This window comes from Myxocyprinus asiaticus, chromosome 4 (genome assembly GCF_019703515.2).
Source record: "Myxocyprinus asiaticus isolate MX2 ecotype Aquarium Trade chromosome 4, UBuf_Myxa_2, whole genome shotgun sequence".
In the NCBI taxonomy this organism is placed as follows: domain Eukaryota; kingdom Metazoa; phylum Chordata; class Actinopteri; order Cypriniformes; family Catostomidae; genus Myxocyprinus; species Myxocyprinus asiaticus.
The window spans coordinates 34,628,486-34,643,632 of record NC_059347.1 but is presented as its reverse complement, the minus strand read 5'-3'; the positions used below and the strand labels follow the sequence as shown (position 1 = coordinate 34,643,632).

Below are 15,147 nucleotides of genomic sequence, written 5' to 3'. Positions count from 1 at the left end.
TAAAACACAATGATGTTAACACTCAGGAAAAAAGTTTAGTAACTACTTAGCATTGCAAGTAATCATAAATCTGACAACAATATAAGAACTTTGCAAATAAAAGCAGCAAACTAAGAGAACTGTAAATCTGTGTTATGTTAATGTGCATAATGAGCATTTATTCATGTCAGCTGTGCATGCTGGGAAGATCACAAAATGCAAGGAATAACACCTAAAATATACAGGATTCCACCACAGCAATCTATGCTATATTAGCTGAACTCTAAGTGGACAGCACTAAAATAAATTTGTATTCAAATAATGTGCTTCATGTGGTAACATCTAAATGAACTGGTCTGATTAAAAGTCAGACATTTTAACACTGAATCAACCTGAATAAATTACGTTACACCAACAAAACTATTTTAAAGGGTTAGATCAGGTAGAAATAGTTTCTAAAGGTAATCATTGCAGGTTACCATTTTTTTTTTACAGTGACAATATATAAAAATGAAATAGAAATATGTTTACAAAATAAAAACTAAACTAAAACTAACAAAATCATTAATGAAACTAACTAAATCTAAACTGAAATTTATAGCAAATTTGAAAAGGATATAGAATGAAAACTGATTTGAAATTGCAAAACTATAATAACCTTGATCTGAGGGAATCCCATTGCTTTCCTTCATGTTTGACAGTGGCAAAACAAATGCTTGAAAAGCTTGAAGCAGTTGCAACAAATCCAAATGCACAGCTGCTGTTGTATCATCTCCATAGTAACAGTGTAAAAGCGTCTCCACCTCGTGTCCTCCACGTTTTGCGCTCACTATCAAAATCCTTGACTAAACTTTTGCGCGACCACAGAAAGCACACATGCATCACAGCTAGCGTTTAATCATTACCCCGAGTGCTGCGAATGAGACACAAAACCCCGCGTTTATACACAGAAACCCTAACATTCACTTAAAACCCCCATTAGTTGTATAATATAATGATAGATTTTGAAGTGCTTGTTACAGTAGGCTACGATTCTGAAAATGGCAATATATGCTGAACACTTGTATGCTGAAAATAAATGTTCATAAATGTTATTTACTGATATAAAAAGGTCATATATATGCAACATATATTTCAAAATATGACAAAAATTGCCATTTTCATATAACATATAATTTTTTAAACAATTGTGGAATTTAAATTTGTACATAAATGCTCAAATATATGAACTCTTAATTGTATTTGTTTGTATTTGGCCATAAATCAGATTTCAATAAAAGATACGTTTTCTTGCATTGTCTGAGGCAGAAAATTTTAATACAAAAATAATTAAGGGTCTTCCAATACCCACAGGTTTCACCTAAATGTATGGTATTTTTGGGTGTAATTCTTTTTTTTTTTTTCTTCTTCTTCTTTTGCATGCTAACTGCATATTCAGTCATTGTGAACTAAAATATTTTCATGTAATTGCATTTTACACAATTACAGAGGTATACGATGATGATTTGTGAGTTTTCACTGCAGGATCAGGAAAAAGTGCTGCAAAATTCTGATGGGACTGATCAAAATAGAACATAACAGTGACAGCCTACTTTTTCAGCTGCGCTGGTTCTGGAAGTCTTTTTTCCTTTCAATTCTTCAATGAAGAGTTCTAAGCCTCAAACCAAACCAACTGGCTTTGAGATTAATCACATTACAGCTTTTGATTTGGTACTATTTGAAAACCTGAAAAAAAGGACAAAAGTGAAAGATTGTACACGTTTAATATGAGGGAATGAATTACTCATCCTATGAAGCATTGCAAATGACAATTGAATCCACCACAATTAATTAATATGAAACATTTGACAATAAGCAAATACATAAATATTGAGATATAAACTTACTGTATGAAAATCTATCCATCCATCCATCCATCCATCCATCGGAGAATTTGAGTTTGTTCTCAGACTCACAGATTGTTAAATGTTTATAGACTATTAAAGACAGTAATGGCAGCAATCATCATCGCCCAACTCTGCATGTCTCTTGTCAGCCTTTGGTGGGATTCTTGTGGAAAATTAAGAAAAAAATTAGGTGACAATGATATTTAATAGTTTTGGGTTTTTTTCTTTTACAATGTTGGTCTAAGCTCTCTACAGTCAGAAAGTTTTTTTTTCTTTGAAATTTTACTTTCTCCAAAGTGTGCTATTATATTGTCTTATGTTTGACCACCTGAGCTAGACAGCCAAGATAAAATCAGAAATATGCACTTCTTCTAATCTTAGTCATTTCATTCACTTTGCCTTTATCAGTGTGTGTGTGGTGATAGAATTGGGTGCCATCATCAGAACAGAATAATGACCCCGAATGACTCTCTTTAACCAAGAATCTGTCCATCATTCCTGCAGGAATAAAGCAGTTATTTCCCTTCATTACAGACCTTGGCATTTGCACCTCTACTTACCACTATTATTTGGCCTCTGACACGCACACATACCAGCTGTCACTTTTATCACTAAGGGATGGACGTGCAAATAGGATTTGTAATTTTGCAGCCGGACAGTGGAAAATGATGGAAAACTTTATCCGCAAGCCACTTTATTTTCATTCCATTCAGTCATCAAAATGTACCAACACCAGTTACTCATATATATCTGTGCTTGTGTGCTTGAGATTTTTTGTTTTCTTTTTTCTGGTGTGTATGCTCTCGTCAAAGCACTGATAATGGACCTCATGATTTTTTTCTTTATAACTGACATTATAGTTGAAAAAAAACAGATTCCATATTTATAATAGAGAACAGAACATTTATGCCATTGGAATTTGTCAGTGTTTTGTCATGCCATTAGTTCATGCTGGGTTTTTATTTTTAGGTTTGATGGAAGGAGGAGTGACATTTTCCCAATGGAGTTTTTCCTTCCACCACAAAGGACATGCCTAATCTGCTCTGACGAAGCATCTGGATGTCACTACGGAGCCCTTACTTGCGGAAGCTGCAAAGTCTTCTTTAAGAGAGCTGCTGAGGGTAACACTCACACACCCATTATAACAAAACTATTACACAAGCTAAATATATTCACCATATGTGAGGACTGTATTCACTTTTATTAAAGCTTTTAATTACAGCTAAAAACAGTCATTAAGTCCACATTAAAACCTTGTGTTGACCATGTGTCCAACACAGCTTTTATTGTTTTTAATGGCATCTTTTAAAATAGCACAAATTGGCACATCATACAGTATCTAGACACTGTTTGTTTTGGAAATATAGGAATAAAGTTAAAAAGAGAGACAAAGAGAGGGAGTAGGCTACACATTGTAGACTACATTGAAGTGCTAATTGTACACAAATTAGGGATGCATTCTTTCCCCACTATGCACACCAAAAGTAATGGACCACTCCACACCTACCACTCTAGAATATGCAAACTTTGTATATATGCAAGATTTGTCAAAGTTTGCCATAAAAAATGAGCAATCAGTGGAACTCTTAGCTTTAAGTGACCACAGATTTGACCTTTATTTTTGTGTCTCTTCAAATTTTGCCTATAGATAAAATAAATATACAAATTGATGTGCATAGTATTGATGTGCACCTGATATTCAAAGTAGCATAAAAACATACTTTTTGCAGTAAATTGCATTAAACATTTTGAGAACTATAGACAGTTCTGATGAACTGATGCCTTTTTTCCTTTGAACACCCACAGAAATTCTGGAAAAACACATTTATCAAAGTTAAGGGGAAACTTTAAAGGTCTTGCACCACAGCCAACCATGAACTTCAGTTTAATCAAATACAGAAATATCAGACTATTTTACTTAGCGTTCCAACATTTGTTACTAGAGACAGAGAGAGAGAGTGAGGGAAAATACACTTAAAGGAAAAGTTATCTTGGCCTCCTTATCATGCTGTCTGAGTAAGTGTGGTGAAATCTGTAAGGTTAGAGAATGGATTTTTAATAAGCTTAAAATATTGCATGCAAATGTAACCGGCCATGCTCGATCTGCTCCGAATTAGATTTGAACCGGCGGGCGTGCTAACGAGGAGGCTAAAGCCTCTGACGTCAGTCGCTAGTGCGCCTCTTGAGGCCAGGGAAGTGAGGTTTACACATACTGCACAGCTATCATGTACCAGCTGGCTACCATTGCACTCACCCCCCTATACCTCACTCATATCCTAAACCTCACTCATATCTGGGTTACAGCACCACCGTCATTTGTCCTGCTCGATCAGCTTCGAGCAGGATTTGAACCAGGGTCTCCGGCATGGGCGCACTAAGGAGGAGGCTAAAGGCTTCCTCCTGAGGCCAGGGGAGTGAGGTTTACACGCTACTGTATTGTTTGGCATTGTGAAAAATCTAATTGTCATGGTGTCATGCAGTATTTTAGTGAATATTCAAAGTTGTTTGATCCATTATTATTTCATGATCTGATTACTATTGTGGATTGGATTGCTTTTGTTGTTTTGGAATTGCATTGTTTTTGTTGTTCAATTTGTTGTTGGATTGGAATATACCACTGTTATATTTTTTGTTATAGATTTTGTTTTGTATTTGTGTGTAGGTCTAACAGTGGCTGTCTGTTACATCTCATTGTAATATTACATTAGACCTGACTGTAGTTGTGTAGGTTCATTCAGCAGTGGCTCTGTATGCCTGATTAAGATACACACACATAGACACATGCTGCAGAGCTTCATTTCAAATCACTCTGCACTTTTCATTTGGCTGTCCTAGGGTGCCCAGAGTGAGGGCTGTGACCAATCTGAATGGCTTGTCACGTTAACAGCTCCTTCTATTTGGAGCATTCTGCGTGTGTGTTTTCTCCAGTTTTAGTTTATGCTATGTTTTATCACAGTGTAAATATGATGTGTCCAGTTCTGTTCTTGCTGGAGATTTGCTTTGGCTGCCAACTGACTCAAAGTAAATTAAAGCCTCTAAAAGCTGTCTCTTTCTTCTTGTAGGGAAGCAAAAGTATCTCTGCGCTAGCAGGAATGACTGCACCATTGATAAACTGAGGAGGAAGAACTGTCCATCTTGTCGTCTGAAGAAGTGCTTTGAGGCAGGGATGACCCTAGGAGGTAAATCCCTGCGATTCAGTGTCATGGTTATTTTGTCTTATCTGGCCTCATACACTAAAAAAATTGGTAACTTTTGTTACCTTAAGGATCTATCTCTGTTTGATCTAACCTATAAGAATGACACGTGTTACATTTGACAGGTAGATGTAGTCAGATTAAATCACATTTTTGTAGAAGTTTAGATGTTACTACATTAAATTGTTTAGTTTACAAACAGATCTTTTACAGTGTACTGCCCTAGAAAGCTAAAACTATGCAGTAACCACTACTCATTTAGACAGAATTGAGTTAAAACTGAAATCGAGTCTTTGATACTATGATCTGTCCTGTAACAGACACATTTTACTCGACTATGCTCAGGTTCAGAGATCAAACAGTGTGAACACTTGATAATCCACATTTGGCTGGGCAATCACAAAACTTTCAATAATTTTTTCTTTGTTTCAGTGTTGACGTAGTTACTGCATTTTGGTTTTGTCAGTTTATTGTTTCTTAAATTTGCCCGTGGTTAAATGGGTAGGTTTCATAATTACCTATGGTGATTTTTAAATCTAGGGATGTTTTTAACACTGTATAGATGCCACTTTTAATCTGCAAATATACTGTTGGGGGAATTTGCTAAAAAATTATTTGGCCAAAATCTTTTCAAGGCAAGTCAGTCCACTTGCTGGCCATCTTGGGAACTCTCCCAGGCAGCTATTTTCTGTGGATACAAGTGGCATAAAAGTGCAGCTCCTATCTACTTGAATAGTGAAAGACCAAAATTCTAAACAGTTGGTTAAGATTACGATCAAAGGAAATATTTCAAATCAGCAGTAAAATCTAAGGACAATGCTATCATAAATAGTGCTTTTTTTTCTTAGCTCAGATTACGTAAAAAAAAAAAAAAAAAAAAATATATATATATATATATATATATATATATATATATATATATATATATATATATATATATATATATATGTTTTTGCAGGCTGGTCCAGCTAACATGCATGCATGTTTTCGAGTTGGCTGACACTCAATGTCCGTATCTAAAGGTGATTGCCTCTTTTACCTGTGAGGTGGGGTTTCCTTTACTACATTCACCATATTGGGTGTTAAAATTTCTCCCACGAATTTAAATACAAGTGCTTCATCTTGGGCTAAACAGTCTCTGAATATGCTTGGTATAAGCGGCGTTTATTTGCACACACACTCTGTGCTGGTTTAGTGATCAATTTGCTTAATTATACAGATCAGGTGATTGTACAAATGCACCCTCAAATACAGTATGTGCTGAACGCAATTTGCACAATGCATTTACGATCTTGCCGGCCAGTTCTAGGCAATATATAGAATTGGATGCAGCATACCACCACGATCTGACACACTCTGCCGAGACTGTGCAGCATTACTTCACTACAGTGATCCAGACACCTGAATTTTAATCAGTATCAAATGTACACAAGCATCTCTTTTAAATTAAATTCAGCTTAACATCTACTTATCTAAGCATGATGTTTATTGGGTCAGGCAAATATCACAGCGTTTTGTTAATAAATCAACCTATAATGAGCCTAATTTACATATAAAGGAGGCATGTTTGTGTGGAAAAGAATGAAACACTTTTCTTGTGAAAAAAGTAGTGCTATTTCAGCGCTGATTGTTTCTGTTTGAAATCAATTGTGGGTGGTTAGTGAATAAGACGCAGGGTTTTGCGCTGAATTACCACATGCAAGAGTGCCACAACTGTTTAGTAAATTTATCTCTGCATGTTTACATAGCCGCACAGAGGCCTCTTAAATGTATTTATTAGGGCTGGGTAGTGATACAGATTTCCTACGATTGGACTTGATTCCGATTCACTAGCTCTCAATTCGATAGTTTTCGATTAATTTGGGTATATTTCAGGCTATAATAGACCCTTTCCCACTGGCGGTACTAAAGCCCGTTTTAGGTACTTTTCCCCAGGACAAGTGCTTTTTGTTGCTTTTGCACCTGAGGAACTATAGTTTGGTGGGGGCAATGGCATCTCTTGCAGAGCACCCTGTTCTTCTTTGGGAGTCTAAAATGCATTTTTCCTATTGACACACTAAAGCTGAAGATATAAATAACCATCTTAAGATGTCTTTTTAAGTCAATGAGTGAGTATTTCAGTACAGTAATTTAGTAGTCTGTAGTCTGACCACCTCCCCTCTCCTCTCACTCCGGCTGCAGCAGCATGGGGCTCTGCACGCACAGCTCTCATGCCCAGTTTAAACTGTAACCTGAAGTCACAGACTGCATCTGACAATGGCAAAATGCTGCCCTCGGGGGCTGTATAAGGTGGTAGGATGAAATTAGGTGCTTTTTAAACTGTTCAGAGACCAGTTTTCTTAAGAGTTCCATTCATTCAAAAATGCTGTCATTTAAACCGTTCACTGATTAGACAGCTGCCTACGTTTTAGGATGCAGACAAAGCTCTTGTAAAAAGCACTAACAAAAGTGTAACTCCGATCCCAACTTCCTCCGTCAGTGTTGCTGTTTGCGTTGTTGTTGTTGCTATTGAATCTCGTGTTCCAGCCACGTCAGAAGAAAAATGGTTGATACTAGACAATGTCACTACAGGGGTTCTTTTGGGAATGTGAATGCAATGGGAAAAGTCTCCTCGGGTGTTCCATTCCTTGTAAGAGATCTCATCTAGAAAGTTACTAAAGGAAAAAAAGGGCCTAATGTCTATTTTGCTTACATATAAAAGAAATTCTCAGCTAATCCTGTTAATTTTACAGGGGACCTTCTAACTGGGTACATTATGAAAATGTTGTTTTTACAAATTGTTTTTAAGCATTAGATTAGTCTTTTGTTGTTGTTTCAACTGACTATAAAGAACAGAGAGTATATTAAAATACATTTTATTCAACAAAAATGGATTGCTTTGATCTAATCTTTGGACGTTTTTAGTTGCATAGTGCAAAATGTGGTCGAGTTAATCACCCGAACCAGCACATAAATCGGCAAAAATGTATGCTAAACAGCCTTAGGTTTGTTGGACGTTGTCTGGATATATCTTTTTTACCCTGCTTTTGCTCTCGGGAGATGTACATCTTAAACCTAGACCGGTGACAGTGGGAGTTGACGGCCCTGTGGCACAAGGACTTGCTGACGGTAGTCTTCACCACGCAATTGCGATAGGTGAGTGCTCCGCTAGTGTATTGCAGAGCAGCAGTGTAAAGTCGGATTTTCTACATTTTTCAATGACAAACATGAACTATCCAGATGCTCTGCCACCAGACACTATGCCTCCAGCTGTTCTTGTAAGCATTGATCCAACATCACAAGTAACTTCAGTGATGAGATCCAAGCACAACTTAAACCCTGCGATTGTCAAAACAGCGTCAATTTAAACTCTTTAAAACTGTAAACCATGCAAGGACTCTATGGGATCATGATGCCAAACTGAAACTGTTGGGTGGTCAAAGTTTGATGAAATGAAACTTCTTGTCACAAATTCAAATTTAGATTTTTTCTGTTTGTCTGAAACATGGTTGAGTAACACCTCACCATCAGCAATGTTACATGTTCCTGGTTATAATATTTTTTAGAAGAGATAGATCCGTGTGTAGGGGTGGGGGTATTATGTTTATGTTAAGGACAACATCAGATGTACTGAGATACAATTGGTTTCTGAATTTGATCTCGAATGTATAGGTGTAGATGTTCCCTGTCTGTCACTCACTCGACGTTGTGTCGATGTAGTGACACTAGGGGTCACTCTTGGGAGCCCCAAACACCTCTGATTCTATGGCGAATTTCAGCGGCTTCTCCCCCTCTGCACTGGTGCAGTGCAGAGAATGCCCCTGGGTGCTTCGGCAGAAATAACTAAAACAAAAAGAGTATATTCTAAAAGAGAATATTTTCTTTAAAAAGAGCGGCACACACGGAACGTCTTTTTAAAGACACCTTTCCGTTTGTGTGTTATTCCTGATTGCGGTCGTTATCTCTCGGCTTCTGACGGCCACGATCGCTGTCTTACATGTCTGGGCGCTGCCCACGCGGAGACATCGTTCGTGGATGGGTCTTGTCCTCACTGCGAGAACATGACCATGGCAACGTTTGGTAAGAAAGCAAGCCACCCCAGCGGCTCCCCACCTCGGTCCTTCTACCTATTGGTATGAGGCGGCGGTTAGCACTGGGGGCGATTTGGGGACCTCAATTGGAGCACCTCCGCTGGGTTGCATGTCACAACTCGCCTGCCGTCTCCTCCTCTGGAGTCAGCAGCACCTCCAGTTGCTGCGAGCCACTCACATCCCGGGCGATCTAACACCGCAGTGGATGCGCTGTCACGACAGGTTACGCTCAGGGGAGAGTGGAGACTCCACCCCAGGTGGTCCAGCTGATTTGGAGACAATTCAGTCGAGCACAGGTAGACCTGTTTGCTTCCCGGTAGTCCTCCCATTGCCTGCTTTGGTACGCCCTGACCGAGGCACCCCTCGGTATAGATGCGCTGGCTCACAGCTGGCCCCCAGGAGTACGCAAATATGCATTTCCCCCAGTGAGCCTACTTGCACAGACCCTGTGCAAGGTCAGGGAGGACGAGGAGCAGGTCGTCCTGGTAGCACCCTATTGGCCCACCCAGACATAGTTGTTGGACCTCACGCTCCTCGCGACAGCCCCCCCCCAGCAAATTCCCCTGAGGAAGGACCTTCTTTCTCAGGGACAGGGCACCATCTGGCACCCGCGACCAGACCTCTGGAATCTCCATGACTTGCCCCTGGAAGGGACGCGGAAGACCTAAGTGGCCTACCACCCGCGGTGGTAGACATGATCACTCAGGCTAGGGCTCCCTCTATGAGGTGCCTGTATGCCTTGAAGTGGCATCTGTTCGCTAAGTGGTGTTCTTCCTGACACAAAGACCCCCAGAGATGCGCAGTCGGATCGGTGCTTTCCTTCCTGCAGGAGAGGTTGGAAGGGTGGCTATTCCCCTCCACCTTTGCCATTTCGGCACATCACGATGCAGTGAATGGTAAGTATTTGGGGAAGCACAACTTGATCATCAGGTTCCTGAGAGGCGCTAGGAGGTTGAACCCCCCCAGACCACACCTCATTCCCTCATGGGATTTCTCTGTAGTCCTTCGGGGACTACGGGGAGCTCCCTTCAAGCCACTGGAGTCAGCTGAGCTAAAGCCCCCGGTCACCGTGTTTGTAGAGTTCCTCTCCTCTCGGGTAGGACCTACCATGGGACTTCTCTACATGACATACTTCCGACAAGACTCGGTAAGACCATGTGATGTAATTCCACTCAAAATACCCCCCCCCCCTTCTCTGGGCATGGTGTGGTCTCCGCTGTGTCTTCCCCTTGGGAGTGACACCCCCCCGACGTAGACATTTATGGGCCCCCAGTCGGTTAACAAATTCCACTCTTTTTGGGGAGAAAAGAGGCCACAGCTGGGCTAGCCTGTCCCTATTTTTTGGGCAGTCGACTTGTTCCCGAAGGACCGTTAGTGGAGGTTATGTGATGGCCTGGTGCGCTGGCTACGTGGCACAGAGCGGTCTGCCCGTCTCACACCGCCAGTCCACGTAACACAGTTCAGCTAGTTGTGGCATTTTGTATAGGGACCCCTAGTGTCACTACATCGACACAACGTCGAGTGAGTGACAGATAGGGAACGTCCTGGTTACTTTCGTAACCTCCGTTCCCTGATGGAGGGAACGAGACATTGTGTCCCTCTTGCCACAACACTGAACTACCCGCTGAAATGGCCGGGACCTGGTCTCGGCTCCTCAGCACAAAACCTGAATGAGTGGTTGCATACCAGCTCCTTTTATATCCGTATGTCCGGGGGAGTGGCATGCGAATTCCACTCGCCAATTCCAATTGGCCTTTTCTCAAAGATCAGAGGTGTTTGGGGCTCCCAAGAGTGACCCCTAGTGTCACTACATCGACACAACGTCTCAGTCCCTCCATCAGGGAATGGAGGTTACGAAAGTAACCACGACGTTTCCCTCTCACCACAAATATCTTTTATAATTATTAGTATTTATCGACCACCTCACAATGATTTTTATGATAAATTGTTTAAACTCCTTAAGGCTTGTGATTTTACTAAAGAAGTTATCTTACTTGATCTAAACATTAACTGGTTTGATAACATTTATAGTAAAAACAGTTCTGATGTGACGCAACTTGTGAAAGGACCCACACGGATAACCAGATCTTCTGAAACACAAATCGATTAGATTTTTAGTAATAAACCTGATCATGTAGTAAAGTGATTCAATGTGATTAAAGGGTTGTCTGATCATAATCTGACACTTATAGCAAGGAAATTGACAAAGAAAAGGTTTGGTAGTCATTCTATTAATAGAATATCTTGTCATTTCAAAATACCAAAAGGTGAGGTCAGTAATTTGAGAAAGACAGTAGATGATATAAATTGGACAGAACATTTTTCCTATAATTGTTCTGAAATGGATGCCAGTGTTCTTATGAATACTATTCAAAGTACTATAAACAGCTTCATTTTATGTTGACAAATTAAAAGTCAACCTAGGAAGAATAATTGTCTTCCATGACTAAATGAAAGCATTTGGTTACGCATGAAACAAAGAGATAATGTGTTGAAATAGTTTCTTGAATCTAGATTGGAACAAGAAAAGTGAAATTTTAACAAGTTAAGGAATAAAGTAATAAGTGAAATCAGAAAATCTAAAGCAAAATTTTATATTACTATATTAGAGGAAGGAAGAGGGAATGTAAAACTGGGGGAAATCTGAGAAACCAAATTGGAAATTATAAAAAGCCAGTGAGAGATATAGAGCTTGAGCTGGAAGGAAAACATATTCATGATCATGGTGTGATAGCAGATATTTGTAATAATTATTTTGTGGATTCAGTCAATGCTCTCACAAAGTCTTTTGTCCACAGATTCAGTGTTTTAAATTAGAGAATAATGCTTTGCCCATATTTACACTTAAGGAGGTGTCTGAGGCTAAATTTGACAAGATTATTAGCTTTTAAGAATTGTAAGGCCAGAGATAAATATGGAATAGACTCAATCTTTTTAAAAACCCATAAAGAATCAATTATATGTCCTTTAACCCAGGTCATTAACCTATCAATAACACATGGAATTTTTCCCACTGTATGGAAGTATGGAGTAGTCACGATTTATAAATCTGGAAATCGTACAGACATCAGTAATTATAGACTGATAAGCATTCTTCCAGTCATGTCATTCTCAGTCAGTTGCTGAGAAATGGGTAGCCGAACAATTAGTCTTACATCTTAATAATAAGCCTGTTTCGCTTCATCCCCTGCAGTTTGGTTTCAGAGAAAAACTACTCTACTGAAACTGCTAACTGTTTTCTGTTGGAAAACATTAAAGCAAAGATGGACAAAGGGGGTGTAGTTGGTGCTATATTTCTTTATTTAAATAAAGCATTCAACACTGTAAATCATGATATTTTACTTGCTAGGCTGTCAAATTGTATTTTTTCAGCTGGTGCCATCAAGTGGTTTAAATCTTACCTAGAGAATAGAAATCAGTGCGTAAGAGTGTGCAGGTTCTATTTTAGGTCCATTGTTGTTCACTTTGTATGTTAATGATCTTCCATATGTTTATCCTTCGGATGTTGCCTGTCAAATGTATGCTGATGATGCTGTTATTTTATACATGCAAAAAATAAGCAACAGGCTGCAGAGAAATTGTCTACTGCAATGATTCAAGTTTCAAAATGGCTTACCAAATCATGTTTGCATCTCAATGTCAAGAAAACAGTATGTATTTCTTTTTACAAAAAGAGCAAATTCTGACATTGAAATAGAAGTATATGTCCAGGGACAGAAGCTTGATGTAGTACAATAATTTAAATATTTAGGAATAATAATCGATTCTCAGCTTTCTTTTAAAAACATGTGAAAAAGTTGTGAATACCGTGAAAGTCAATCTAGCCAACTTCAGATTCATTAGAAACAGCTTGACTAAAGAGGCAGCAGTGTTGTTCATGATTGCTACATTTCTTCCACATGTTGCATGACTGCTTGGACACAAACATGTAAGTCCATTCTTAAGCCTGTTGAAACTGTCTATAAGCAAGCTCTCAAGGTATTAGACAAAAAAGTCAAATAGTTTCCATCTCTGTGGTATTTTAATTAAGTATTCTTTTTTGAGCTGGGACCATCTGATAAAATTTGCTGATTTAGTGTTGGTTTTTAAGATTCTGAATGGTTTTGATCCACCCATTTTCAAGGAGTACATTTATAAAATAACAGGAAGGTACACAAGAGCTAGTACAAGGGGTGATTGTAACGTACCATTGAGAAAAGTATGTTTAGTCAATTATCCTTTGCTTTTAGAGGAACCCATGTCTGGAATAGACTTCCAATAGAATTAAAAGATCAAACAAGTAATGGTGGTTTCTCTAAACAATTAAAAATGTGGTTGATGTCAAATCAATACTCTCAACATTTATAGGTATTTAGTGTAATATTTTAGTTTTTATGAACTGAAATTTGTTTTTATGTGATCTGTGATTGTTTTCTCTCTCTCTCTCTCTCTCTCTCTCTCTCTCTCTCTCTCTTCTTCTTCTTCTTCTTTTCTCAAATTCCTCAATCTTGGGATTTTGGAACGGATATCCGGATTGTTCAAATGAAGATCGCGATGCATCGGAAAATCATTATTTACCCACCCCTTGCATTTATATGGATTTATAATCCATGAGGGAAACAGTGGATCATGCGCAAATGTTGATTGCCAATTTTCATGGACAGCGAACAGAAAACAGGATGATTCTGATTGTCATGACAGAGCTACTGTAGTTGTAGGAGCAGATTTCGCCAGTCCAACTTCTCTCATGTGATTCGAAATAAATATTTCTCATTTAAACCTTGCTGCGGAATCGCTTCACTCTCATTTAAGTCACAGCCAAATGTTTACTGATTCAAAATTAAAATCCCCAGTGCTAGCTTACTGATGATGTAACCTATCAAAGTTATAGAAACAGAAAGTTAGAAAGGTGGAAGATAAAGAGAAAAGTACTGAGGAGACTGTTCAATTGCCAAGTGGTACTATTTCACCCCAATGCAAACAATCATGTATGATTTCACTCCTTGTGGGCAGGTCTGGATTTCATGGTTTGTAAGGGGCCTTTAAGATTTGCTGTATGACATTGGTGTCGATACGTAAAAATTCAGTTAAATTAGATATAACTCTTGTGTGTTATAAAATGACCCTTTATATTTTATAAATGACTACAGTATTAACCCAGATGAGACTTGTAGAGATCATTTGTGTTTTAGACCTGAAGCTGTCAACTGTTGATTTTGAAAGACAGATCTTTACTCTGGCAGCTGTTGTGGGGATATTTGTGTATAAAGTGCTTGTGCGCATGTGTGTGTAAAGCATTGTAAATTTAAATGCACTGAGTCATCATAATTCAGTTCTATAGCAATTAAGACATTTTAAAGACTGCTATCACATAAAGAGAGGGAATGCATGTGGAGGTGTCTTCCAGTTCATTGAAGGGAACTTCATTTCTCAGGTAGTGCAGTCAGATTTGCATCCCACCTTGGTCTTTTCTCTAGGGCAAACGCTGCTGATGAATTATTGATGAATAATTAAGGGATTTATCTCTCTGGTCTGCATTAAGACATCTCCCTCCCTTATGGCCTTCCTGTCTCTTTCTCTTTCCAAAGGGCTTTGATAAATTAATGTTATGTGATTTGCAGTTATTAATGGAGACGATTTAAAAGTAATCGAAACACGTTTAATTCATGCTGCTTTCATCTGTTATCCTACACAAATAGTACAGATGCTGTAGATAATTTCAGAGAGGAGGCCATTTCATTTCTCTCTCATTTCAGTATGACTTTTTCAGAGTGTGTTTGATAACTTTTTAGTTTGTTTGAGGTGGTATACTGCATATTACTGGGTAATTCCAATCAGCTCAATTCTGATAACTGTTCTCTCTCTCTCTCTCTTTCTCTCTCTCTCTCTATACATTTTTCTGTCTCATTCTTTGATATGTATGAAATTAACTCTGAATCTATCGCTGTACAACTCAAACTCTAAATTATTAGATCAATTAAACTGTTATTAAGGAGAATTTCTTTAGTTCTGTTTGAGTGCAAATTACAACCTTAAAAT

General features: G+C 38.6%; 1 protein-coding gene across 1 annotated transcript in view; it reads left to right on the top strand.

Moving 5' to 3' along the window:
- LOC127436408 (androgen receptor-like) overlaps positions 1 to 15,147 on the top strand; it is a 110,693-nt gene that overhangs the window by 26,489 nt on the left and 69,057 nt on the right. The window contains exons 2-3 of the mRNA XM_051690528.1: positions 2,835 to 2,986; positions 4,928 to 5,044. Of these exons, the coding sequence (XP_051546488.1) occupies positions 2,835 to 2,986; positions 4,928 to 5,044 (269 nt within the window). The remainder of the gene's footprint in view (positions 1 to 2,834; positions 2,987 to 4,927; positions 5,045 to 15,147) is intronic.